General features: G+C 37.4%; 2 protein-coding genes across 8 annotated transcripts; one reads left to right on the top strand and one right to left on the bottom strand.

Annotated features, from left to right (window-relative positions):
- Positions 1 to 5,495: 5,495 nt before the first annotated feature.
- Positions 5,496 to 16,017, top strand: LOC125145948 (alpha-2-macroglobulin). 3 transcript variants are annotated; one of them, XM_047820948.1, is made up of 8 exons: positions 5,496 to 5,648; positions 7,913 to 8,093; positions 8,225 to 8,940; positions 9,718 to 9,820; positions 10,728 to 10,815; positions 10,941 to 11,163; positions 11,248 to 11,362; positions 14,860 to 16,017. In XM_047820948.1, exons 3-8 carry the CDS (start codon positions 8,938 to 8,940, stop codon positions 14,952 to 14,954), a joined length of 627 nt encoding a protein of 208 aa, XP_047676904.1. In that variant the 5' UTR covers positions 5,496 to 5,648; positions 7,913 to 8,093; positions 8,225 to 8,937; the 3' UTR covers positions 14,955 to 16,017. The 3 variants fall into 3 exon arrangements, 2 of the variants coding, with proteins under 2 accessions (XP_047676904.1, XP_047676905.1); XR_007144436.1 differs by lacking the exons at positions 9,718 to 9,820; positions 14,860 to 16,017 and having other exon boundaries at positions 10,918 to 11,163; positions 11,248 to 11,656; XM_047820949.1 differs by lacking the exons at positions 9,718 to 9,820; positions 10,728 to 10,815; positions 10,941 to 11,163; positions 11,248 to 11,362; positions 14,860 to 16,017 and having other exon boundaries at positions 8,225 to 8,381; positions 8,504 to 8,940.
- A 2,734-nt stretch (positions 16,018 to 18,751) lies between these two features.
- LOC113636890 (upstream stimulatory factor 2-like) lies at positions 18,752 to 23,653 on the bottom strand. Of its 5 annotated transcripts, XM_047820946.1 has the most exons (5): positions 23,161 to 23,653; positions 23,008 to 23,057; positions 19,704 to 19,843; positions 19,407 to 19,526; positions 18,752 to 19,327 (listed from the first exon to the last, which is right to left on the bottom strand). In XM_047820946.1, the coding sequence occupies exons 1-5, from the start codon at positions 23,241 to 23,243 to the stop codon at positions 19,205 to 19,207; spliced, it is 516 nt and encodes a 171-aa protein (XP_047676902.1). In that variant the 5' UTR covers positions 23,244 to 23,653; the 3' UTR covers positions 18,752 to 19,204. The 5 variants fall into 5 exon arrangements, 4 of the variants coding, with proteins under 4 accessions (XP_047676902.1, XP_047676903.1, XP_047676901.1 ...); XM_047820947.1 differs by lacking the exons at positions 23,008 to 23,057; positions 23,161 to 23,653 and adding an exon at positions 21,581 to 22,940; XR_007144435.1 differs by lacking the exons at positions 23,008 to 23,057; positions 23,161 to 23,653 and adding an exon at positions 21,581 to 22,908 and having other exon boundaries at positions 18,752 to 19,526.
- Between the last annotated feature and the right edge of the window lie 698 nt (positions 23,654 to 24,351).

Here is a 24,351-nt window from a genome sequence, read left to right on the forward strand (position 1 = left end):
ATAAGGGTTATGGGTTAAAAAAGATTGTGGGTTATGTAGGAACCCCTTCAATTAAATTGAAAGTACACCATTGACAGAAGTTTAACTTAAACACATCTCATTGTTTTCATCATTGCATTGCTTTTGCTATAAAAAAAGAAAGACACAGAACAGATCTTCATAGGAGTGTTGAGCAGAAGAGATGATGGCAGTTACAAGTTTTTTTTAGAGTTTATTATAGCCCATTATTTCAAGAGCCTCCCCCAGGTGGTGGAAAAAAACTTCCCCTAGGGGTCCGGACAGCTGAGTCTGGAGATGTAGAATACCAACTTCTTCATGAAATACTTGAACTGGCACTTTTTCCTCTGTTCGTTGTATATGTGTATTTAAAAGAAATAATAGTGGAGTTTTATGCTCATGGTATCTTAAGTCTGTAACCTAGTGAACCAGAGTTAACGTATGATAGGGACTTAAGAGCACTTTTGTACATCGCTCTGGATAAGGGCTTCTGCCAAATGCTGTAAATGTAAATGTAAATGTAAGAGCTTTTTAAAACTTAAAACAGGCAAACAAATACAAATCCACAAGGCAGAATCAAGGTCATAATAGTGGCAGAAGTCAGACAAAGCACAAGCACTGTTAATAGGGCAAACAGCAAAGACATAATCCAAAGAACCAGAATTGTATTGAATTGCTTTAAGACACTAAGAATATACTTCACAATGCAGTGATGGTATCAGTGTTCTATAAAGTACTAGAAAGTAATACTTGAGTAAAAGTACAAGCATTGTACTAGAAAAAGAATTTGGTAGAAGTGAAAGTTACCTTTTAGAATATTACTCAAGTAAAAGTCTTAAAGTATCTGATATATCCTACTGTACTTAAGTATCAAAATTAAGTTTCTGATATTTAATGTACTACTTAAGTATTTGAAGTAAAAGTAAAAAGTAAAATTTCAGTGATTTTCGGTAGGCATAAGAGACACTTCATCCGGTAGGAAGAATCTTTCATTCCAATGTACAGAAACATTTCTTGCAAATACGGCCACGGGTGTATAACGTTATCTTCTTCACCCTGTTCACCACTATCGTCGGGGTGGTCGTCTACGACAGTGGTGGCCAACCCGCGGCTCCCGAGCTGCATGCGGCTCTTTGCCCGGTTTCATGCGGCTCTTACGTTCATATCGAAGTTTGTATTTGTGTCTTTTTATTGTGCGTGTTCGCTTCGCTTGAATTCAATACGGTATTTTCGTCAAAACAGTAAAAAATGTGGCTCTTGTCTCTGACTGGTTGGCCACCCCAGGTCTACGATAACGGGAGGTCCTCCAGCAGGCGCTTCCATGGAGGTTTCTGTTGTGCTTCCGTCTCCTTTTGGCAACATTACGTTGAAATAGAGTGCGCGGAGCGTAATGCAATCTAGGAGCAGTGATTCGCCAAACCTCTCTTATTGCAGTCACACACATTTCTTCTGAATTTATTTTGTAGTAACGAGTAACGAAGATGCTTAGTGGAAATATAGCGAAAAGTAAAAGTATACATTTTATCTAGGAAATGTAGTGGAGTAAAAGTGAAAGTTGACAAATTTAAATAGCGAAGTAAAGTACAGGTAGGGGAGAGTGGGGTAAGATGACCCAGTGGGTAAGTTGACCCCCCCCCTGTTTCTGGGCAACTATGCAAATTTGGTGTAATGTGACCATACATTCTGAAGGACTCCATCATTTGTAATTTTTTGTGAAGAGAAGAAGCACATGGGACAAGAGATAAGTTGTTTTTTTTTACAAAAACACTTATTTGCTTGTTAAAGTTGATTTTCTGCATTTCAGGTATACTCACTGTTGTGCCAAAGCAAATTTATCTAGGTTTAAAGTTGTGTAGGGTACATTTTGGTGATTTGTCAACATATAAAACCATGTGAATCATCAAGCTAAAAGTTAGCCTGAATTGCTAAGCTAGGCCATTTTTACCAAAATGGTGGCTATGAGGCAAAGTGAGCCAGATGATGTGGGGTAAATTGAACCAGTGGTTGGATCAATGAAGACACCTTTGCAGAGTTCTTTGAACATCTGGTTCAGCATACCAAGTGCTCCTCTGACCATCTCATAGTGCTACTACTTGATTTAAGCAAAGAGAAAGGGGATTGTTGTGCTCACAATTCCACCCCACACATCTCATCGCCTGCAGCTTCTGGACAAGAGTGTCTATGGTCAATTCAAGACCAATTACAGCCAGCATACTGTACCACATCCCTGTATGTGTGAACGAGGCTTTCATGTCAGCAATGACACCATGGAATATCTGTTCTGGATTCAGGTCCACAGGGATTTTTCTTTACAACAGAGATATTTTCTCTGATGCAGAGTTTGAACCATCCATGGTGTCAGACAGACCAAACCCTGATGTGCTGTCTACTTCTGTAGATCAACCCATGGTTTCAACCTCCACCTCTATGTAGGATCTGTCCCACTGAATGATGTGCTGAAGAAGCTTCCTAAACCTCAAAAGGTTGGACTTCAACTTTAACTGGTTTGTTTTGTGTTGTTTGAGGTAGCTTTAATAAATTACATTATTTGGAAAGGTAAGTGTATTGTTAAATATCTTTTTTAAAAGTTTTGTTTTGTATTATACTTGCATAAAATAGGATGGTCAATTTACCCCCAAATGGCTCAATTTACCCACTGACTGGGATCAACTTACCCCTAGCCTGGGGTAAGTTGAGTCACATGAACACTTTTTTTCTGAGGTCATATTTTCAAGGATCTATGTCATAGGTGCATTCTTATATTTTCAGTTGATAGGCAACATCCCAAATTAACAGTAGATGTCTTCGTTTTACTTCTGTCTAAATTTCCCTTGCCTGGAGATCCACATAATTAAAATCTGGCTCATCTTACCCCACTCTCCCCTACGTGAAATTTCTACTACAGTAACAAAGTATTTTTACTCCGTTACATTACAACACTGGATGGTATGAGTGTGCTTTTATAACGTGAAGTGTGAATAAGTATTGGCTCCAGTTGTGTGCAATCAGAATTTGAGTAAGCATGCATGAACTTGTTGATTGCTGTTGGGTGTTATAATCCTGTTTGTAGACCATGCCTGAGTTTTGGGATTTGTAGTCAACAACCATGCTTGTAGTCCGCTCTTTGTTCCCTGGAGTGGCGAGCAACAACTTTTCTTTCACTAACATTAAAAGGAGACAAAAATTGTTAGTCAAGTGATGTACATTATACATCAATGTTCTGCCAATCAAGTTGTTGCTAATATTATGTATATAGAATAATTTCTAAATTGTTAATATACACCCACCAGCTATTTTATTATATAATAGACCTGGTCATGAAATATATTACCAGCTATTTAATCAAGCTAATTATGTGTTTAATAAAATCAAACAATGTGAAATATCAGAATTAGGAGAATGTGATCTTAGTAACTTTGACATGGATCAATGTTGAACCATGTTCAACATTGTTCAAACCATCAGTTCAAAGTTTGGCATGTCTATGTACTTAGCAATAGTGTGTCAACTGTTTGGTTGAGTTTGAATCACAAATGTTTGTTTTGTGATCAATGGTCAATAAATCAAGGATTGCAACTCAAAGATTGGTGTAATTCATATAAGAAAAGACAGGGTATTAACAAAAGCTGAAATGTTACCAATTTTTTTTTTAAAAATGTCCCTTGACCTTGCCCCCTTTTTGCAGGTTTTTCGCCTACATGACCTACCCAACAAAATGTGGTACAGCTCCCACGTACTTTGACACACAGGGGAAAGAAGAGATTCTCTAGTTTCAGAAACTAGTTTCAGATTGATTCTAGGCCTTACTGGCACAAAGTTACAGAGGCTAGAATGGAAGGTTTTCATTTCTGCCTGGGTTGTTTACATGATAAACTGATTAATCTTATTTTTCTGGAACATGTTACGGACCAAATAACAACTGAGGGTCATAGCCACATGTCTTGGCTTTCACCAAAAAAAATTTCAAGTCAAAAGACCCAAAAATGGCTTCAATAAAAATATTTTTCTACGGACATGGTCGTCTGGTGCAGCGTTTTTGTGTACTTGTTTACTGTATAACTTTGAATTAAAAGACTGCATGCTCAGTTTAAAAGGCCTAAAACAAGCAGAGACTCTCTCTCTACTACTCTGCTGTGAAAACAGGCCTGTAACTTGACACCCTGAGCTGTGAGAGTGACAAAAGGTCAAGGATTACGCAAGAATTCTCCTGCGCAGCTTTTTCACGCAGATCCAGGGAGCAGAGAGGGGGGTTGCAGCATATCGTTGGAATCGTCTGCTTATTGGCTAAAGAGCTGTATAGGTCCCGACCCATTTCATTGCTATTGGAAGGAGTAATTGTCAGTCAAAGGCGGGTTCCCAAAAATGATGTCATGACATCATTGGCTTCCCAGCCGTCTATCTCTGCAATACAAGCACCGATTAGCTGAAGTGAGGGCTTGTTTGATTCGTTAGGCCCTGGGCTATAAATATGACGTAAATTTAGAATTTTTGAATACCCCAATGAGAAGTTAGAGCGGCAAAACAAGATGATGGCGCACTACTGTTTCCAGTTTTCAGAACACTAACGGAATATTTGCGGCGCGATCAAAGCGTTTTGGATTAAAAGGTTTACAGATTTTAGTTCCTTGGACCTGTGTGGATTTTTGTGGATTATTTGTTTTGGAATATATTACCCCAGTGAAGAAAGGGACGCGTCTAAAGGTAAGGGAAAAACAGGTCTAGCGCCACCTAGGTCAGTTTTGTCCAAAAATGTTTTCTAATAGTATGAAGGCTGTGAATCATATTATGCTTTGTGTGTGGGCTTAAAAAAATATTGAGAGTATAAACTTTACTAGGTAAATAGGTTTTTTCGTGATTTTAGAGGATTTGATGCTTTAAAGATGAAATTAAGCTTGTTTCTGGGTCATCCCCTAGTGGTCACTTTGACTTCCTGTAACAAGTTTAATATCTAAAAAAATTATTTGAAATATTGGTGAACTTCCAATTATATTATAATTCGTTTAGTACTAGACTTAAATTCTGCCACATGTCAAATTAGTTTCACTTTTATACAGTTAATTCACCTTTTCATCATGCATTCATTTCTTGATGAAAGAGAAGAAAGATAGCAATTATTCTAACAATATGTTTCCTTCTGCATATGCTATGTATTCAAGTGTCAATATTGACATTTATTCATGTTTAGTTCAGAAAGACATATTTAATATATTCCAATGCTTTTATATGCAGTTATGTTTGTTGATTTTAGGAAGAAATAAGTCTGTTTTTGGCCCATTTCCTGCTTTGTCTATTGACCTTCAACAGAATAAACATACAAAAGTCATTGCACTGCTTATGTATACATAATATCCATAATATTGTAAAAAAACAAACAAAAAAAAACACACTACATGTCAACAGACTTTATAGCGTTTGCAATGTAGTTAAAATGCTATGAAGTAAATAAAATGCTCAAAATGGTTAATCATTAGTGAGAGGATAACAGCAGATGGACTTTTTTGGGCTAAGCGTCCTTTTAAAAAAGAAATCAAACATCAGTAATTGGCATTTGCGAAGGACTTCATCATGGTGGTCAGCTGGGTCCACACCAGGATAAGGCTACTGTTAGCCTGCTTTCTCTTGCATTCTGTTTTTGGACAAAAGAGAGGACTGTAAGGATTAAGATATTTTGGAAATTTAAAGACTTTGTCTTTTAGGTCATTTTTCATCTTGAATAGTGTAAGCATCAATTTGTGTGTGTGTGTGTCTGTGTGTGTGTGAGAGAGAGAGAGAGAGAGAGAGAGGGAGGGATACTGTATGATATATGAATTGATGCTGTAACTAAAGTGTTAAGCCTCAATATCTAAGTATCTACTATATCTAGTAGATGTTAAACGACATCAACAAAAATCATTGTGTCATCATTCTATTGTCAGTAAAAAAGAGAGGGAGTGAATATGGCTATTTTTAACATGCTAAAACCTTTTTGTGAATTTTCTTAATATATCACACATTATATTATAAACTACATAGTAATTGTACTTGATGTGTGGAAAAAATATATTTATAAAGACATTGCAAGATTTCTACTTTTACATTTCTGAGGTGAGGCTAATTAAATAATCTTTGTGTTATAGCATATAATTGGAAAGAGTTTGGCCACAAACCGAACATTTTTGTGTCAGCATTATTGTTTTTCTGTCAGCCAGTTTCTCCTTATTTTGAGCATTGTTCCTGTCTTATTTATACTGCCTGGTTTTATAGATAATTACTTTTGCTCACTTCACTTAAATACCAGAAAAAATAAACATACTTCTAAGCTGAGATTATTAATCTACCATATAATACACTTTTTTCTGAAACATCTGTTTCACTGAACACCCGAGCAGTGCTGCAGACTCTCAACGAGCATTTTGCCCATTCATGTCATCAACACCCTTCTGTAGATTGGCTGAATAAATTGCCTGCAGAAATGTGTAGGAAAAAAATCTTAGTAGAAATAATTAAAATATTATTCCTTACAATACTATAACCAAAGTAAAGTTTTAGGCCCAAGTATAAAGCACATTTGTAATAACAACTTGTTATGTAGAAGGGAAAAGACCATTGTTCCCAGACCTTAGCTCATAAATTGTTATGGAAAATGAAAAACACCATGGTTCTCAGACCTTGGTCCATAGCAATAACATGTTATGTAGAATGAAAAAAAAACAGTGGTCCACAGACCTAGGCCCTGAAAAATAAGGGGAGGAAAATCCATAAATGGGCATGTGGTGCTCATAAACTTGTTGTGCAGACTGAAGAAGGCCCAGGTGTTTAGTCTGAGGTCATGAAAAATAAGGGAAGGAAAATCCATAAATGGGCATATGGGTGAAAGGTAATGGGAAATAAGGGGAAATTGGGTCAGTGTATTTAGAAAACATAGGAGATGATTCCGGTAAATAAGGTGATATGGCACCTGGGCTCCTAGGAGTGCCAGGGTATATATTGAGAAGATATCTGAGGTTTTTTTTTTGGTTCTTCGGGGGCGAAGGTGTGTGTGTGCGTGTGGGGGCGCGTGCACGCGGGCGCGTGCCCGTGTCCGCGGGTCAAGGTGGGTGGTTTTTATTTTTGCAAGGACGTCACGAGAGTTCTTGTTTTTCTTGATTGATTTTGCATGACATGCTCTTTTTGGGTGAATTTGTTACTTTGAATTTGGCAATTTGTTACTTTGAATTTGGTAATTTGTTACTTTGAATTTGGCAAATTATAATTTGTTGGCTGATTGACCATAATAAAGAAGTTTGCTCATTCTCATCCAGGTCTGAGGAGTTTTCTCAGTATTTTTGTAGTAATTATAGAGTTAACAGTGAAATTTAACTAAAGGCCTAAGAGAAGAGATCACCCTGTGATGTGTCGACTTGGTGACCGGCTCTGAGTTCCGACAAATGACAATGTGAATTCATGTGCATAGTGCTAAATTCAGAAAAGGGTCCAATTATTCAAGGTATATGATTTTCCAGTCAAATCTAATATTATAAATAGAACAAGATAAGGATTTAGAATTTAATGGGTGTGATAGATGACATTAATGGGTGTAGTAGATTGAACTTTAATGTATGATTCATTACATGCCACTCAGCTTTGCATGTGTACACAGACCTCTCCTTATTTGTGTATCTGGGAAAGTTTACATTTTGTACATAGTGCAATAAGTTTCAAATATGTAAAACTTACAAACTAGAAATTGTAAGGAATTGCAGGGATATTTATGAATGTATGACTTAGTTTCGTGTTAGGCTACGTGGTCAAATAAGTGTACTTTTTGTTATACTCTCTGAGAAACTACTGTATTCTTATTTGCATTTTTTAAAATAATGTTTCTGTGATCTAGTTACAGTAATTTATTCTTACAAATCCTCTATTGCTTTTCTTAGAATATAATTTTTGTCTTTAGATATTTCATGGTGACATTTCCTGCAGTAATAGAGGCTGGTTCTGATGCCAAATTCTGTGTAAGTCTTATGAAGCCTAATGAGACTCTGCAAATGAACATTTATCTGGTTCACAACAAACAGGACAGGACTCTTTTTCACGAGACCGTGGAAAAGGAATTTCATCACTGCTCTCATTTTGTGGTAAGAAATCCAGATGATTTTTGTTATTTATTTATTTATTTATTTATTTATTTATTTATTTATTTATTTATTTATTTATTTATTTTCATATTAATGCTTCTTGTGATTCCACATGGAACACATCTTCACAGGCTCCAAATGTTGAAGGTGAATCGGTGCAGGAGATTAAAGTAGAAGTCAAAGGAGAACGTTTTATGATGACAGACAAAAGGAAAGTGATGTTTAAATCTTATGACACACTGGTATTTATTCAGACGGATAAACCCATTTACAATCCACGACAAACCGGTAAGTATCTGTATTACTTAATGTCACATAAACTGTTTAATAAAGGTTTATAGATATAGGTTTATTTGTTGCTGATGCTGCAGCTCAAAACATTGCATTTCTCTAACATTTCTCTTCAACAGTGAATTTCAGAATTGTCACAATGGATTCTAATTTTATTCCCCTTGAACAAAAGATAGGAGAAAATGTCTTTAAGTTTTTCTATGCACAGATCGATTTTAGCACCTTTTGTCTAATATCTTGTTTCACAGTAATTTTCTAATAAATTAATCTAGAGTGTTAATGTACATGATAATATTAGAAATAGTCTTAGCAGGTTCTTAATCTGAACTGTGTACTGTCATATTCTCCTTTACAGTATAGCTCAGTAATTCTGGAGGTAAGTAAATGAAACTATCCGTATGTTTGAAACTGTTGTTGACTTTTAATATTTGTACAGATCGGTGGGTGACTTTATTTTCTCTCCTAAATATACAGGATAGTAAAAGTAACAGGATTAGTCAGTGGATGAATGTGTCCTCAACAGGTCTGATACTGCAGCTTTCTCATGAGCTAAATGGTGAGGCTCCAAATGGGTATTATCATATTATCCTGCCTTTAATTAACCTGGTCCAAAGTAACAATGAAGTTCACTGTAAACACATGGGTATAATAGTGTTGTGGCTTCTATGTTCTAGGGAGAAATATTTTCAATACTTTATTATAATACGATTGCAGATAAACAAACAAGCAAAAATGACACAAGCATAATCGTGCAAAAGACGGCATATATTAGTTCTGTGAAACAAAGCAAAACCAAAGTTATTCACCTATCGAGAAGGAAAAAAAATCAACCTTGGCATCCCATCGCAGGCCTTCCAGCTGGAAAGCTGATCCTATATTAACACGGGTCCAACTTCTTACGTTATCTTAAGCCTTTTTTGGCTTTTCGTTTTTATCCGCCATGTCAATGTTTCAGTCGCTTTCTGCTAATGTCACACATGCGCACTGAACACTCTCTCCGCCGCATATTGACAAGACACGCCCCTTTCTGCTCATTGGCTACACGTTTGTTTTATTTGTCAACCCGACTCAGTTTTATGAAGCATTTCTCAAATATCATACACCCCACCTTTAAGCTTAAAAATTTGAGTCAAATAAACTCATTAGGATAAGTCTTGTGCCCTGCATTAGTGGTTTTTTTTTTTTTACAATTCCAAGTTTTCTAAAGGATATTGTATCACCTACATTTAAATACAAAATATGTATTTTTATTTTATATGAAAGTATCTAGTTCATCACTGCGTTTTTTTTTTCAACATTTTTTCACTATTTATGAGTTATTATCACCTGACTGAGAGTGGGGCTGAAGATGGCAACAAACTTGGAGATTAGAGCTCCTCTGTGTTTGGTGTACAAAGGAATAAAATATCATCACACGCTACGTCAGCAGCCTCGGGGTACATCCACACCCATTTTTTTCATATTACTGTTCACTAAATAGTGCAATTTGTCCCTGATGAATTTAAAATAAATACACTACATTTTACATTATTATAATAAAACACATAAACACATGTAGTAATATACATTATGTGTAGTGCTTTTACTAGTATAATATATCTGTAACTTATGTACAATTGCTAACTTTCAAGGGAACTCGACACTGCTTCATGCCTGACGCTATGGGAATGCTTTGAGGAAGTTGTGTCTGAAGTTCTGTGTGAAATTGTGTGTTGAGTTCCCTCAAAAGGGTTCCCTGAGGAGGGTTCCCTGTGTTGCTTGCCACACTCAAGGTGTCCACTCGTGCTTCCCTCAGACAAGTACTGTAGAAGCTAGGAATCTGATGAAGATGCCCTTATATGGTCTTGCTGGAAACATCACATGATATCTGAGCTGTTATATTGGTGTGATTTCACATGGAGATTTAGACACAACTTCCACAAAGAAGTCTTCCTATAGCATCAGCTATAACACAGTGTCTCGGGCTACATGCATAACCTGGTGTAGTTCTTTTGTCATTTTAGCAGATTATACACCTGCTAATGACTGCTGACTACTGAAGGTTTTATTTGCCAATTTTTTAAATTAAAATAAAAAACTATCACAGTATAGAAGACCACGACTAACCAATAACCTATATTTTATTTACAATCTAACAGAGTTGCATTTGTTGATGTCCAACATACAGTATGGTTTACAAGAGTAATTAAAACTAAGTGCCAAAACAGGCATAGTACATGTCTACTGTACTTGATTGTCTTACAAGGTATATACATACTGGCACATTAGAAACTCTTCAGCACAAAGAAGAATCCCAAAACTGGAAGTTCCATATATATTTATTTATGTTTATGCTTATGTCAGGGAAAGCTGGTCAACCAGGTAACCGAGACATTGCAACAGATCGCAAATTCTTCCCAGAAACATGGCTATGGCAGTTGTCTGAAGTGGGGTTAGTAAATATTGTTTCTTAGTGCATTTGAATTATTTATTTATTTTTTAATCAACAAATGACATGATAATTTCTATTGCATCAATGGGCATGTTTCTGCAGTGCTTCTGTACATAAGTGTTGAGGGACTCTGGATCAGTACAGCTTCCTGTCACTGTTCCTGATACATCACCACCTGGGAGACCGAGGCTTTCTGCGTGTCCTCTAAAGGTCTTGGTCTCGCTCCTCCAGTTCAGCTCAGTGTTTCAGCCCTTCTTCCTGGAGCTCTCGTTGCCTTACTCCATTATACGTGGAGAGGTTTTTGAGCTCAAGGCCACTGTCTTCAATTATCTTTCCAAATGCATTATGGTACTGTAAGACCAAGAGTTTATCATTACAGGTATTATGTCAATTAATTTCACAGTAAATTAATCACCTGTGCCTCATTGTCAGGTTAAAGTGACTCCGGTCCCTTCCTCAGACTACACTCTGGAACCATCTACTGATGGCCACTATTCATCAAATGGAAGAAAGACCTTCAAATGGACTTTAGTGTCATCTGTGCTTGGTTAGTTATAAAAAATTTTCAGAGTTTTTATAGAGCTCTGTGTTCGTGCCAGTGAAAACCTAGTTCATTGTTTACACACATGTATTACTAATTTTGGTTGAGTGAATGCCCATTTTCTGGTGGGGTGTGGGGGGTATACTGACAATGTATGATGCAATGCAGTGTAGCGTCTTGTACCAGTCATTTTAGATTTCATGTCCCAGGCACCCTAAATTTCAACATCTACTCCTCAATTAACCGATGAGCAACCCAGTTTTACACACACACCTGGCTCCAGAATGACTGGAGCCTACACAAAGACCAGATAACCCCATGCGCTTCTCTGATTAGGGGCTCTCAACACACACACACAACACAATGAGACATTCCTTTTACTAATAAAACCCGAAGATAAGGTACTCTAAGGTTCTCATTCTTATAACCCTTTTTGTAATGTGTTTCTTCTTTTAAGGCTTGCCTGACTTAAAATTATTTGCTCCTTAATTTCCTGACAAGGGTGTATTTTATTCATGTGTCAGAAAACATTGTATTTTAAAATAAGTTATACTTTGATTAATGATCTATGTATGTAATGTACCGCTGCCTTCATACCATCATTACCCTTCATGTTTAGTATCCAAATGACCACAAAATTATCGGTTACTCATTTTTCAAGCACTGGTGTATTTTATTTGTGCACGAAAGGCGCCATACCGTCTTAATACACCCTGGATCAAACTTTAAAGTCATCTAAAAGTTTGATAGCTAAACCACGCCCACAGACACCTGAAACAAAGGGAGTTTTTCCCTCCAAAACCTTGACCGAAGGTACATATTGATCATCTCCCCAAAGATGGGTGGAGTTTGCGACCTTTAAATTGTCACAAACACCACTAATCCGTCGTCAGACTTCCGGAACAGCTTCAAGACGACTCCATCTTCCTTCAAAGAAGTTCCAGCAAGCTTCACTTCCAAGAACGGCAACTGCTCTGATCTTCAGGAGAACTTGGAAGAACTTCTGACCCCACCCTAACTGACTTTTCAGAGATTTCTCTGTTGCATCCGGACTCTTGTTCAGTAAGCCAATGCAAGTAACCGTTTCCTTTACCAACCAATTTAGATGCGTAATTTTAAGTAGGAATCTTTCATTTAATCTTAAGGTGAATTTAAGTTTCTGTGACGATTTCCCAGTTAGGGTGTGATTAATTTTGAAGTTTAAGTTTGCCATTCCTTTCCTTCCTTTCTCTAATTTCTTCTTTCCAGTCTCTTCCTCCCTTTCCCCAATTTTAATTTCTTTTGTTTTATTTTATTTTATTTTAATCTTCGTTTTCCCTATTTCTTTTGTTTGTTTGTGTAGTTAGTTTTATGTTGTGTTTGTCTCATTCATTAAATGCCATATTTTTGTGCCAAATAAGTGATTGTCTCTGAGTATCGCTCACAAATTAAGGTACCTGCAATATCTGGTCTGAACTACATGCTCTATTGAGTTAATTTAATTTAAATTACGGTATACAGTAAAAGGAAAGCGGATCTTTCTTGGCCGGGAAGATACCGCCTTCATAGAATTAATAAAGGTTACATGGCCTGTTCGCCGGACGAACAGACCAAATAAGCGTAACCTTATTTCCAGGACCGTTAATTTCAACTTGGGTTAAAATATTTAGAAGTCACTATAACACGTTATAGTTACTTATAAATATTTACCTTGCATCGCGAGCCAAAATCGCTACAGCAGCCTGCTGAGACCCATTCTTAGGATGGATGCAGAGCTAAATGGCATTTTCCTCTTTGCAATGTAACTCAGGTGGTATAGTTAATTTAACTTGATTTTGTGGTATTTTTATATGACAGTGATGTAAAATAGAGGTGGCAATGAGGAGAGTGGCAGTTTTTAGAGTCTCTGACCACTGCCAAAGTAAAACCACTACACATTCAGAATTATGTAATCAAAGTTTAGGTTTCAGAAAATTCATGATATCTACTTGGGACAGCACCCTGCCCCGGTGGGCAAAATGTCCTCCTTAAACACATGGTTAGAAGGCAGGGATAGTTTCTCACACATGGTTTATGGTTTGGAAGCAGTCAGAGAGCTGAGGGCCAGCTTGCCGGGGTTGAACAGCTGGAGCAGGGCATTGGATATGGCCGTCGAACAGGAGCACAACCTAGGATGTGGCCCAGAGCTGGAGAAGTGCCTGGGATGTGCCTTGGTGTAGGAGCAAGGACTGGCACCTGGCCTGGAACAGGATTGCTAAGGGCCTGGAAGGCCACTACATCAGCCTTGGCAGGGAGCATGGCTTGAAACATGGCCGAGAATGCTGGCCTCTCTGTAGTTTCTCAGGAACATATACTGTTAAACTGCTCTGTTGGCCTCTGCAAGAAGATCAGGATTGGAAGAGGCTGCCAGGATGCACCTGTACTACATGGTGAATGGCTTCTCTCCCAGGACTGCATAACTGCTGATATATGGTGTCAGGCACTGGCAAAGTCAGAGCAGTGCTGTTCCACTCCTTCAAGCTGCATCCTTTTATGGGCAAAGTATTCTGTAGGGAGGGAGGTCACATTATTTGTGACAGTCAATCAGGTTTACACTAATCAGATTTATTGTGTGTAAATTGAGACACACTCGGGGGCATTTTTTTAATAGACCAAACATTTTTTTTTTCAAAACGGTCGGGCACTCTAGAGAGACAGGCATGAAAGTATTCTACTGAGCCAGGAATCAGATGCAAGAACACACTGAGCAGTTTATTTTGCTTGGGAGAAGTGGTGGTGAGGGAGCAAGAGGGAGAGAAAGGGAGATATAGTTTAGCACTCAGGGAGACCTCCGATCTTGTGGTGCAGTGAGGTTAGGGTGGTGAGGTCCTGGGAAGTGAAAATGTCGGCACTGATGTGAGGGTGAGCTTATTTCTTCCAGTATATTTCCCATCTTACCTCCCTCTCTCTCTGCTGAGACTGGCTCTCTGCTGTGCTTCCCAATCAGAGGGTGAGTGCCACCTTGATGCTCCTGACTGGCTCCCCGCTTTTTGGCAGTGGCCACACTTGCACGCTAATCCAGCGGCACTGACCTTGGTGCTGGTGTTGGGGCACGTTGTCAGCAGCTCTGGCTATGGTGCTGCACTACCACTTTTCCTCCTCTTTTTTTTTTAGCTGTTGGGGGCGAGGACCAGTTTTTCCTCTGCGTTGGGTGGCAGCATGCTCCGCCATCACAATACCAAATTTCTTGCGTAATTGTACATATGAAAACGTTATTAATAAAAAATTTTATATCCAGCTTGATAACTGGGGCACAATGATTGTATACACACATCTCTCCTAAAGGGTCAGAAAGATGTTGATTTGATTGGATACTGTAGCAGCTTGTCTATTCACACCTCTTAACCATTAACCATAACTGTGCTTTGTCATGAAAAAAGCAAGAACATACAACATTGGGTTGTCTGCTGCAATGGATTTGTTTTTTAATTTGTTTTTTTTAATTAGTAATTACACTCTTTTTAATACTTTTCATCACACTACAGGAGTCATGAATGTGACCGTGAGTGCAGAAGCAGAACAATCCCAGACTGTGTGTGATAATGAGATTCGAGAGTGTTCCGGAGAGAGGCCGTATTGACACAGTTACACGAAGCCTCATTGTACAGGTTGGTGTTTTGAAAATAAGCATTAACTTAAATTTGTAAACCTGTTTTTTGTTTTGTTACTGTGATCTAATATTATTTTTCTGCTAGGCTGAAGGAACACAAAGAGCCACAACTGGTTATTATGTCCACAGAATTGTTTAAATATATTAATTTTTAATATATCTTTTTTATAAATATTTTATTTATCAAGTCTGCTTGGTTTAAAACTGATGCACATAATATGTTTAACTGTTCAGTAATAATGGAGCAACTTTTCATCTCTCTAACAGGCAACAGTATCCATACCTGCCAACCTTGGAACATTTTTTTAAGTAGCAACTTACTGCAGCGACGCGGCACGAGGTCAGACACATTTGCAGACCTGCCAACCTTGGAAAAAATTTTTTAGTAGCAACTTACTGCAGCGACGGGGCGCGAGGTCAGGCACATTTGCTGGTCAATGTTGATTCACAAGCTCACTCATCACAACTTTTTACTATATTTTTCCTATATAAATACTGGCAAATAAAGTAAAACTTGATCTGTGCGTAAAACTTAAACTTGAGGCACAACACGGTCAAGAACTTCTGAGGGGCATATACTCGCTTCTTTTTAGATTTGCTTCCCTCTCCCTCTCTGTCAGTATCCTCATCTGACATCATGTGTATTACTAACTGCAAGGCACACACAAAACACACACATCATCATTCTCATGTTTTTCATAATAGGTTTCCACGCACATTTGCGTGAAAACACTTTGTACATTTATTTGTTACAATATGTTTTAAGGCACAAATGGCATGTAAGAAGATTTGCATTTTACAGTACTGATGTACAAAATGTACAATAACAATACTTGAAATAATTTAGCTGCTACTAAAATAAAGAGTATAACGTTTCTGTGCATGATCGTTTGTGTATATCTGCATACTATTTTAACAACTCTTTAGGTATTGCCATAAATTAGATGTAATGAACTAAACAGTAACTTCATATCTGACAACACATACATGTGTTAATTTTCTCAGCAATAATGCAAGACTCTAGACTTCACTATGGTTTTGACTGGCTGATCATATAATAATATCTCCCTCATCATTTCTACTTTCTGCTTTTATTTCCCTGCTTTTCACATAAAAATCTGATGTCCATCAGATGTGATCTACAGGAGCCAGTAACACTCGAGTCAGAATACGATTAATATTTAAAAAATTACATTCGTTTCGTCATGTTATAGCATGACTGCGTGCTAAACGGATACACAGAAGCTCGCGGATATTGATTTCTGCGTCCTCGCGCCAGTTTGTCTTTTCCGTTAATGTACGACGGCAATGCGTTTACAGGCATGACTTACGTTTCCTATATAAATATTGGCAAATAAAGGAAAACTTGATCTGTGCGTAAAACATAAACATGAGGCACAACACCGGACAACGACGCCTGTAGTTCGGCAGGCTTATTAAAATGGATGAAATTCACAATTCTGGCCATTTACCTTTGAAACGTTATGTCCTAACTTGTAAAAAAACAGTCAGTGTAAGAAGAATTAAAGACGGACAGAGACGAAAACCACATTTGTTTTGACGGCTCTCCGCTTGTAGCGTTGAAGAGTTTTAAATTGGCGCTATGATTGGTCGAATTATTATTTTCCCAGGTTGCTGCCCAATGCGGTTACACTGCGCAAATGCACAGACAGTTGTACTCAAAGGCATCAACGATTTTTTACAATGCGTATTTTGAAGTGACAAATCGTAGCATCCAGTGGTGTAGTCTACGTGATACGCAGGTATACGCCGTAAACCAACTAGGAAATGCCAAGGATTTCTGTATACCCACTAGGAAATGCCAAGGATTTCCGTACAGGTATACCCACTTAAAAAGCGTGAGGATACGTAACAATATCGTTTTGTGACAGAACTTTCATTCATAAATTCACCCCGTCTGTGTTGCGAACACAGACTGTGGTTGCGATTGCAAATCACTAACGTTTTTGGACCATCGGGGTTTCCGTGGCCTGTGACCTGATCTGACGTCACCTACCAAAGAGGAGAATGAGTTGATTGGCGGTGTTTTTTTGGCGCAAATTTGAAATTAACTAACTAATGTAAAAGAAGATCTGAAACGAAAACAGACTCAAAATACACTCTGAGTGTTTTCGGAAGCCTGCGCCTAAAGCTACAGCAGCTTCGGGTGACATTTCACCCACAGCCCGAGTACAAATGTATTTGGAAAGCTTTGTAAACTACCAGTTCATTCAGTTCATAATATTCTGCAATGAAAGAGTGTTGGTGATAAAACCGAACAAATGTTTATTGCTCTTAAATGTACATTGAAAATTGACAGCTGATAAAACCTGTGCTCCAGGTCCCATATTCATATAACATTTAAGGCTAAATGTAGCTCTTAAAGGTATAAAGTTCACCCAAAAATGAAAATTGTGTTATTTTTTAAAATATCATCTTTTGTGTTAAACAGAAGAAAGAAACTCATACAGTTTTGGAACAAATTGAGGTTGAGGAAATAACACAATTTTCATTTTTGGGTGAACTATACCTTTAAGAGCTACATTTAGCCTATGTTATATGAATGGGACCTGGAGCACAGGTTTTATCAGCTGACTGTCTTTTGTTGCTTATAATAAATTGGAATGTTGATAACACGTAAGCAGTCTTTAATAATGCTCTCAATTACATGTAGATGCATATTTTATGCATTAGTGAGTGTGGTGGTGCCTATGGGGTGTCGCTCTAGGGTGGGTGCGTATGAGTCTGGGAGGGGGGAAAAATCACAGTGTACTCACTACAAAAAACTAGACTACACCACTGGTAGCAGCGTACTTTAATGTCTAAATTCGTATCTGCTACACAAAATGCGTAAAGGTTGGCAGGTCTGTAATTTGTTTAAAGTTATACCTATGTAATCACCATCACCAAAATTTTACTTTTCTTCATTGAAACTTGAAAAAAAAATATAGACCTACCTACCAACCTTTTTTTTTTTTTTTTTTTTTTTTTTTTTAATGTTACTGCAAACCAAAATAATTTTAGGGATTGGCTAAAGGAAACAGTGCGAGAATGAGAAACTGTATATGACTCCTGACACCAAAGTGGTTTAAATAAATGCAAATCAAATAAAAATGCAAATCAATACAAATAACACCACTAACAGTGGTGTTGGTGGTATGTTTTCCATGTTATGACAACATCTATAATGTATAGTTATGCCAGGTTTTTTAGTGTATGCTAAAAAAGATACCTGTAGGTGTGCCCTGGCTGAGGATTGTGTCAGAAGCCTGCACACCAGTAACCATTAGGGGTGGGAGAAAAAATCGATTCACCAACCTATCGTGAATCTTTTTAAAACGATTTTGAGATCGATTTGTTTGGCTCAGAATCGATATATATTTAATTTTTTTACTTTTCCAGAGAGGTGGCGGGAAGACGTTATCGCTTTTATTCCAACAGAGGGCGAAACGTATTTTGTTGTTGTCTGTATTAGACGACGTCGTATCCGTTTTAAGCTGGCAAAAAATTACCATGCACTTCGGAGAAGGCAAAACGCATCACAGAGTCGATTGTTCTTTTTATCTGCAAAGACATTCGACCTTATAGCGTTGTGGAAAATGCAGGTTTTCGAAATATGATCCATACTTTGGAGCGGAGGCACGTTATTCCACCGAGGAAGCTTTTCGCAGACACAGTCGTGCCTAAAATCTATGACGAGGTTGCATCAGAAGTAAAAAAACGTTTAAGCAAAGCTCAACGAGTCGCATCGCGAGCTACAGAGTCCTATGTAACCCTGAAAGACCGTAAATAAATAAACCTTTATATAAATCTATTTCAATTTTAAATAAATTGTTCCGGAGCTTTTTTATTTATTGTTATTTATTGGAACAGTTTAACAGCACTTATTTTATTTCAGAGAGTATTGTTTTTAGTTATTTTGTTGCACATTCAAATATTATATTCAAGTTTTTGGTACTTGAAAGTTGTATGGTTCAAGGTTCTTTATGCACTATGTATGTATATGCTCCTGAAATAAAAATTCAGAAAGATGTGATGCATTGTTTTTGTTAATATAACTCATATACAGTCTCTTTAAGGGTATGAACAAGTATTTGCCATTGTCTAATCTTTATTAAGCAAACAAAAATCACAATTTAAACAATGAATCCCAATAGCTACAGAATCGCAATATGTATTGAATCGGCACAAAATTATCGGGATAGTATTGAATCGCCAGATTAGTAAATCGTCCCAGCCCTAGTAACCATAGTGCCTGTTCCAGCATCTGAAATTGTGGCAGGGTAGGTGTAATGGGTTTCTGTGCCATCTCCCTCTAAGTCTTTGGCCTGTGAGAACACAGCCTATTTACAGAGAAAAACAGAGGTATTAGTTACATTTAGAGAATGATAATACTTAAGAATTTAACATAGCTCACCATACACTTGTCTGTGTAACCGGCTGTGTTGTAGCAGGAAATCCAGCAACAACACTGACAGCAGTGGTGCCATCTGATTGAGCCTCTAACTGTCCATCTGCAACCTGAATCACCCGATATTTCACCTGCAAAAAATGGGAGGGTCACTAACACCTACAACACATCTCTTAAGATCCTATTGCATGTAAGACAATCCTAACACAAAACATATATCCATTACATCTGCTTGAGCTGACACATGCTTACAGAGCAGTGGAATACAACTACAGTTTACAACTTCATCACTTCTTCTCCTGTCCTACCTGCCCGATGGGAGGGTACAGTTCCCCTACCTGTCCCCCAGCTCCCTCTGTCTTAAAGAGGTATTTTATAGGCTGTTCGGAGGAAAACGTAGCAGCTGACTGAATAGTTGTAATTGCCGATGGATCCTCAGCAGTAGCCACTAAATAAAAGAAATGCAGCATTTTAGTCGGTGGTATTTCAATAAGATTTTTGTTAGGGCTGAGATATGTAAGAAATAAAGCAGTACAGAACATGGCAAAGAGAAAAATCCAGAACTGTTCAATATTTTTTCAATAAAGGCACATCCCAATGTGTACAATATGTACACCACAGCAATTTGTCTACTATTTTCATATTAACAAATGACATGACATTTTTTTAAAACAAATTTAATGTTGTAAAAATGGGAAACAAATTATACAGTTTATAAATGCTTTACAATGTTATATATATATAATTATTCTTATTATACATATAGAAATAAATAAGAAAATAATAGAAAATAATAATAAATAATAACAGAAATAACAGTAAATAAATAATATCTAAAGAAATTAAAAATTAAGTAGTGATATATATATATATATATTAGTGCTGGGCAACGATTAAATATTTAGATATAAATAATCGCAGCATGCGGAAAGTTCAATAATGAAATCAAAAGTAGTGTATTGCGTAATTTTATTCTTTCAAAGTACTGCTGCATGAACAAAAGTGCAATAACATTTGGTTTGCCAAAACTTTAAACAAATAAAGTGCTTTTTTTACAGCAGTTAAAAGTTAGTAGCAGTTAACATTGTAAATCTTAACTTAAACATTAATGTAATCAAATTAAATATAATATTAACGTATAAATAAAACATTAAAACATTCATGTTTTATTAAATAAAACAGTAACGTTTTGTTTAGTTTGTTAAAAAATAAATAAATAAATAAATAATGTCCAGAACCTCGATCATAACATTATAACTGGCCCCTTCCAAGCAACAACATCAAACTCCTTTAAGAGACTGAGAATCTCAGTCCAAAAAAAAAAACTTTCAGTGATGCAGGTTGAGTGGACAAAATTAACTGCATGTACCCAGTCTTCCAACTTTACATTTACTTACTCATCTGCACCAAGCCAGTTGCTAAGACACACAAGGTCATTCACATTTTCAGATGATAAAGAAACTCTCTTCTTCTGTACAATATGACCAGCAAGAGAAAACAACCTTTCACAGGGTACGGATGTTGCGGGTGTGGCCAAGTACTTTTGTGCAATTGAGGCCAGCCTGCTGTGTGAGCCTGCATGTTTGGACCACCACTGTAATGGACAGGCCTCTGTACTGATGGTGGGCTCTGCTCTGTATCGACGCACACCGTTCTCAATTGAATTCCTCCTGTTCAGAATCAGATTCTGATGAAGCAGCCAATAGGGCAAACTTTCTCTTTGATGGCTTTGATGTTGTTGCTTCCACAGAGTAAGTTAGTGACTGAGGCCCACACCTCACCTCTCTCAGCTCTGGGTATACACTTGAGGTCCTTGAACCTCGGGTCCAATGCGGTTGCAATCTTCAGATATGCAATGTTGGCATTTTCCTTACGTGTCTCCAGGTCTGTTCTGAATGTAGACTTGAATTTGATCACATAGGCAGGGTCATCATCTGAGCTCTCCATCACCCGAGAGAGATGGCAAAAAACAGGCAGAACCACAGAGCATGAAACATATTTTTCTCCACCCAGAAGTTGTCACATACCTGCAAAAAATCAAACCCATTTCACTCAAATGTTTTGCATTCACTTATACACACAAAAAATGCCCTCATATTCATGCTTACACACATATACAGACACATTATTTCTGTCTCACATGCACTCAGACAAGACAGTGAGAAATATATGATGTAAAATATACCTGCAGGGCTCCAGTAGCATTTCCAACCTCTGCAGTTTGTCCATTTCAGCTGTTGTTGGCATGGCAATCTTCGTGTTGTGTGTGGTGAGGACATCCCTCAGTGGCTGTTCGTTTCTACGGACACCTTTTATCATGTCCAGAGTCGAATTCCATCTGGTTGGAATGTCTTGTATAAGCGACTCCTTCTTTTGTCCAAGTTCAATTTTTTTTTGTTCTAATTCTGCAGCACTCGCTGGACTGTGCTTAAAATGGCCCACAACCTCTCTGCATTTGGCCAGGATGTTGTCAAACACGCTGTTGTGCAGAGATACTGTGACAGAACGCTGTAGACTGTGTGTGAAGCAGGGGACGTGTTCAAAAGGCAGATGTCTCGCAGCAGCGATCATATTTCTTGCACTATCTGTGCTAAGTGTGCTCACTTTATTTGAAACGTTCCACTGCTGTGCAACATGGATAAAATGTTCAGCGCACGTTTCAGCAAAATGTCTCTCTTGTGTCTTCATTACAGTCAGAGCATGTGAATTCAGTTCCCATTGTTCATCAATGTAATGCACTGTAACTCCGAGGTAATTATGGTTACCCAGCGATGTCCAGTAGTCTCCAGTGAGGGCAATAGTTGGTGCACGTTGTAACGCCGTCGCCTTTATAGTCCTCTCCTTTTCATACAATTCATGTATTTTTCTTGCGATGGTGCGTCTTGGCGGAGGCTCATACGTGCAGTCATTCGTTGCGATCCTAATAACATTCTTCAGACCGACATCTTCCACAATACTAATCGGCCTGCAGTTTGTAGCCACCCACTTAGCAATGGCATTTGTTAGCTTGTCTTTCTTTTGTTTATCTATAGTTCTCCCACATGCTGCATCCAATGTAGTCTGCCGAAGCCTTCCTCCACTGTTTGTTTGGGTGGGTGATTTGCTGGCATCAACCGTGTGCATTGCATTTAAGTGATACTCCGATGATAAGACAATTCAGCTTTGCAGTGGTTACAAATAGCTTTAGTTTTATCAACTCCACCGTGTGGAAGAGGTTTAAAATAAAAATGTCCATTTAAGATTTCGGTACCTTTTTCCATTTTTTTTATCGGCAACAGATATTTTCTGTTTCGCGCTGTAGCTCTCTTAGGCACACAACAAATAATTTCATTGGTTGAGACGCGTGATGACGCTCATCCCAAGCAGCCAGTAGCCTACTGATAAACATCCCACCCCTCCTGTGACCCATGGTTTGTGTTGTATTCGTTTATATTATTACAGTCTATCTATGTGTATTCAAACGCAGTGAGCAACGGACTTTCAAAATAAAAAGTAGGTTAACGCGCGATAAACTAATTGTCGGCGTTAATTAATTAATGCGTTAACACGATAAAAACGCGTTAACTTGCCCAGCCTTATATATTCTCCAATAAATAAGTAGGTTAATGATACCATCTTCAATTACAGGAACATTACAGTCAGGGTCTGGACTTTTCTGTTGCCTATAAATGTAATGTTCAGGGGGGAAAATTTCAGAGATATGCACAAATAATAAACTCTTTAACATTTAACTGAGTGTAGAAAGCAAGCATCCCGTTATCGCACAAATATATTGGAAGCAGTGACCCTTTCATTTCCACCGGCATGTGAAACAGCAAGTCCTGCTTAATCCACTCGTAGAATAACATAAAAACAGATCAAATCAAACTCCAACAATAATTGCAGCAGAATTAAAAAAAAAAAAAATGTTGCCATAGCTTAAAAATAAAGCTAATTGCTAGTCTGCTAGCTAGTGAGCTATCTTTGCCTTTTAGGCCGAACTTCACAAACACAGTCTTGCACTAAGCGTTTAAACAGCATTTGTGCATTATATATATTTTTTTGCATAAAAACAAAGAGTAAAATAAGCTATTTATCCCAGTGAACTAGGCGTCCACTTTAGGTTAGCTAATGCTAACTGCGCTGCTAAAATTGGACAGATTTTTCTAACTGTTAACGATTGTGAAGATATTTAAGGACTAGTTCCATACGTTTAGCCTACGATTTTCCAGAAACACGTATATACAGATATCAAAATATAAAAAAAGAAAAAAAAACTCCACCATTTCATCTCCTATCTTACTGTTTAATATGACTGTATTGCATAAAAATTTGTGGAAATGCATATAGACTGTATCATATAAAAACATACATATAAACATTTTGTTTGGACATAAGTTGACATGCATGCAATCTAATACAGATTTTGTTCTTAAAAATTACATTTTGACAATACTGACTGTGACAGTGTCACCTGCTTCAGAAGTGATGAGAAGGAATGTTATTAAAATTGGATATTGCAATTGAAAAGGTATTAAAAAGACTTTTTCTTTAATTGCTGTGAAAGCCATCATCTAAAAATGGAGAAAAAAGAGGCCAGATGATGATCTTGCAGCCCTCACTCACCTCAGGCATAGGTCTCTGGTGTGCTTAAATTAAAGTAATTCTACAAACAAGAGTGGGCCAATATTTCCTCACAGGAACATGAATACCTGGTACCCAGTTACTTAAAGGGTTTGTTTTTGTTTGGTTGGTGGCACAAACAGATTTTAATTTTAAAGGGGAAATTATTATACATGTATAATAGGTGTTGCAAAAAATCCAGTCAATCATTTAAAAGCTGTGTTTTGGGTTTTTATATTATCAATAAAGATTTTATGGCACCCTGTAAGACATGCTAATTGCAATATGAAAAAAAAAGAAACATTTCAAATGCTCTAATGATAGAACACATTTTTATCAGCTTCAGTATATATG

This window comes from Tachysurus fulvidraco, chromosome 11, assembly GCF_022655615.1.
Source record: "Tachysurus fulvidraco isolate hzauxx_2018 chromosome 11, HZAU_PFXX_2.0, whole genome shotgun sequence".
NCBI lineage: Eukaryota > Metazoa > Chordata > Actinopteri > Siluriformes > Bagridae > Tachysurus > Tachysurus fulvidraco.

Bases quoted from the DNA above. Each gene is read 5' to 3' on its own strand.
- LOC125145948 (XM_047820948.1), top strand. The intron at 9,821-10,727 runs GTACATCCACAC...TGCTTATGTCAG, and splicing joins GCTACGTCAGCAGCCTCGGG to GGAAAGCTGGTCAACCAGGT. The intron at 10,816-10,940 runs GTTAGTAAATAT...ATAAGTGTTGAG, and splicing joins TGGCAGTTGTCTGAAGTGGG to GGACTCTGGATCAGTACAGC.
- LOC113636890 (XM_027137237.2), bottom strand. From the start codon at position 22,518: ATGCACACGGTTGATGCCAGCAAATCACCCACCCAAACAAACAGTGGA. The intron at 21,423-21,580 runs GTATATTTTACA...GATTTTTTGCAG, and splicing joins ATGCTACTGGAGCCCTGCAG to GTATGTGACAACTTCTGGGT.